Consider the following 1737-nt stretch of genomic DNA (forward strand, 5'->3'; position numbering starts at 1 on the left):
CCTCCATGTCCCGCCCTCCCCTCATGTCCCATCCCCCACCATTTTCCATCAATTACTTTCTGAAGGGATGACGAATAGAAATCACTCTATAGGGGCCCAGCAGTAGAGGTCATGTGACTGTCATGGTGATCCGTGGTGGCGGAGCAGATCTGATCTCTCCCATTGTTCTCTCTTCAGGTGGACGGTTGCTATGACATCAATCTTCTGTCCTACACATGAGTAGGCGGAGCCTGAGTGCGGAATGTCGGATGGGGATCTCCCGGGGCACCCGGACGGCTCCGGATACCATAGCGAGTCACCTGCCCGGGACTTCCTCTTATGAGTTGTCACCACACCCCAATATCTGCCCCTACCATGAGGAGAAAGGGGCTCCGTGTCCCCAGAACAGACTGTGTGGAACATGACTCTGCCCCCTACCATACGTCATCAGAGCTGTGCCATAGCTCCGCCCCTACCATACCCTAATCACAGCGGTGTCATAGCTCCGCCCCATCATACATTCAGTGCTGTCATGGCTCCGCCCCTATCGTACATTCAGAGCTGTGACACAGCGAGCTCCACCTGGGAACAGATTCCGCTGATGACTTTTCTACAATAAAGGAATGATTTCCTCTCCCTGTGTCTGCCGTATTATTTCAGGTGTGGGCGGAGTCTACAATGTGGGAGGCGGGGTGTCACAGCTGCTACTGGACAGCCGGCTGCGGTCGCACCATGGGGTATCCCCTCACCCTTGGGGTGACCCTGCCCACCATGGGGTATCCCCTCCCTCCTTTTCAAATTCCAGCATCTCCGCAGATGATGCATTGCCATTGCACAGTGCTGTCAGTCTAACAGAATGAGCATGCTTACAGGAGGCAGTGTCAGCAGTTTGCTGCTCCTTCATTGTCCAATCACAGGTTGGGGGGTGGGGAGGTGACACCACTCTATTTATTGAGATGGGATAAATGCTACAGTTGTCAAGAGAAGAGCGAGAGAGGTGAAATCTTCCAAGATGAGACTTCCTGTTGTGCCTCCTGAACAGGAAGTGAAGAGAAATCTGCTCAGGAGACACAGATATCCAATATTGGGTTTCTAACCTTCTTCTCTCCCAGAACACATCCCCGGTGACCCCATAGGCCGGAAGTACAGAAACCGGATGTAGATTTCACTGGGGGAAGTTCAACTCCAATTAATGACACTGATGCCCCGCCCCCTCCCAAGCGGATGATTGACAGCTGAGCGGGGGGGGGAGACTAAGCGCGCACGCTCACAACCTGCTGGAGGTGTGTGCCCGCGCATGCGCAGTACTCTCAGGTGTCGGAGATGCTGCGGGCGGTGTGTTCGGGTGTCCGGGGGGCGATCCGGGTGCAGAGGAGGGGGTACAGCGGGGGGCCACAGGTAATGACTGACCACTACTCACCCCATCATTGTGTGCCAGGTACCGCCACAGCGCCGACATCTGCAGGAGCGCTGCACGTTTGTGAGAACTTTGTATACCGGCAGCCATGGCGCTGTGTAGCAGTCATGTGACCATAGCGCTGACCTGAGCAGTAGTATCTCTGTGTTGTCTCCCTATGCACACTGCGGAGGACCCCTTCATCGGAGCCCACCATTATCTGACCTGGAGGGGCCCGGGGCCCAGCTGGCTCTGTACCGTGTGTATGGGGGGGAGGGGAGGTGGACTCTGCCCCGTGTCCCGGAGCCAAATGTCCCCAATCCGTGTTCTGGAATTTACTTCCCTCCACCGCACCCACCCTC

The 1737-nt window shown here is 56.0% G+C and overlaps 1 protein-coding gene across 1 annotated transcript in view; it reads left to right on the top strand.

Annotated features, from left to right (window-relative positions):
• The window catches only part of NICN1 (nicolin 1), a 4634-nt gene extending 4415 nt beyond the window's left edge, over nucleotides 1–219 (top strand). Inside the window, 1 exon segment of the mRNA XM_018575079.1 lies at nucleotides 178–219. Within this exon segment, the coding sequence (XP_018430581.1) occupies nucleotides 178–219 (42 nt within the window).
• The last annotated feature ends 1518 nt before the right edge of the window (nucleotides 220–1737 follow it).

This window comes from Nanorana parkeri, unplaced genomic scaffold (genome assembly GCF_000935625.1).
Source record: "Nanorana parkeri isolate BGI_ZX_2015 unplaced genomic scaffold, ASM93562v1 scaffold3522, whole genome shotgun sequence".
Lineage (NCBI taxonomy): Eukaryota > Metazoa > Chordata > Amphibia > Anura > Dicroglossidae > Nanorana > Nanorana parkeri.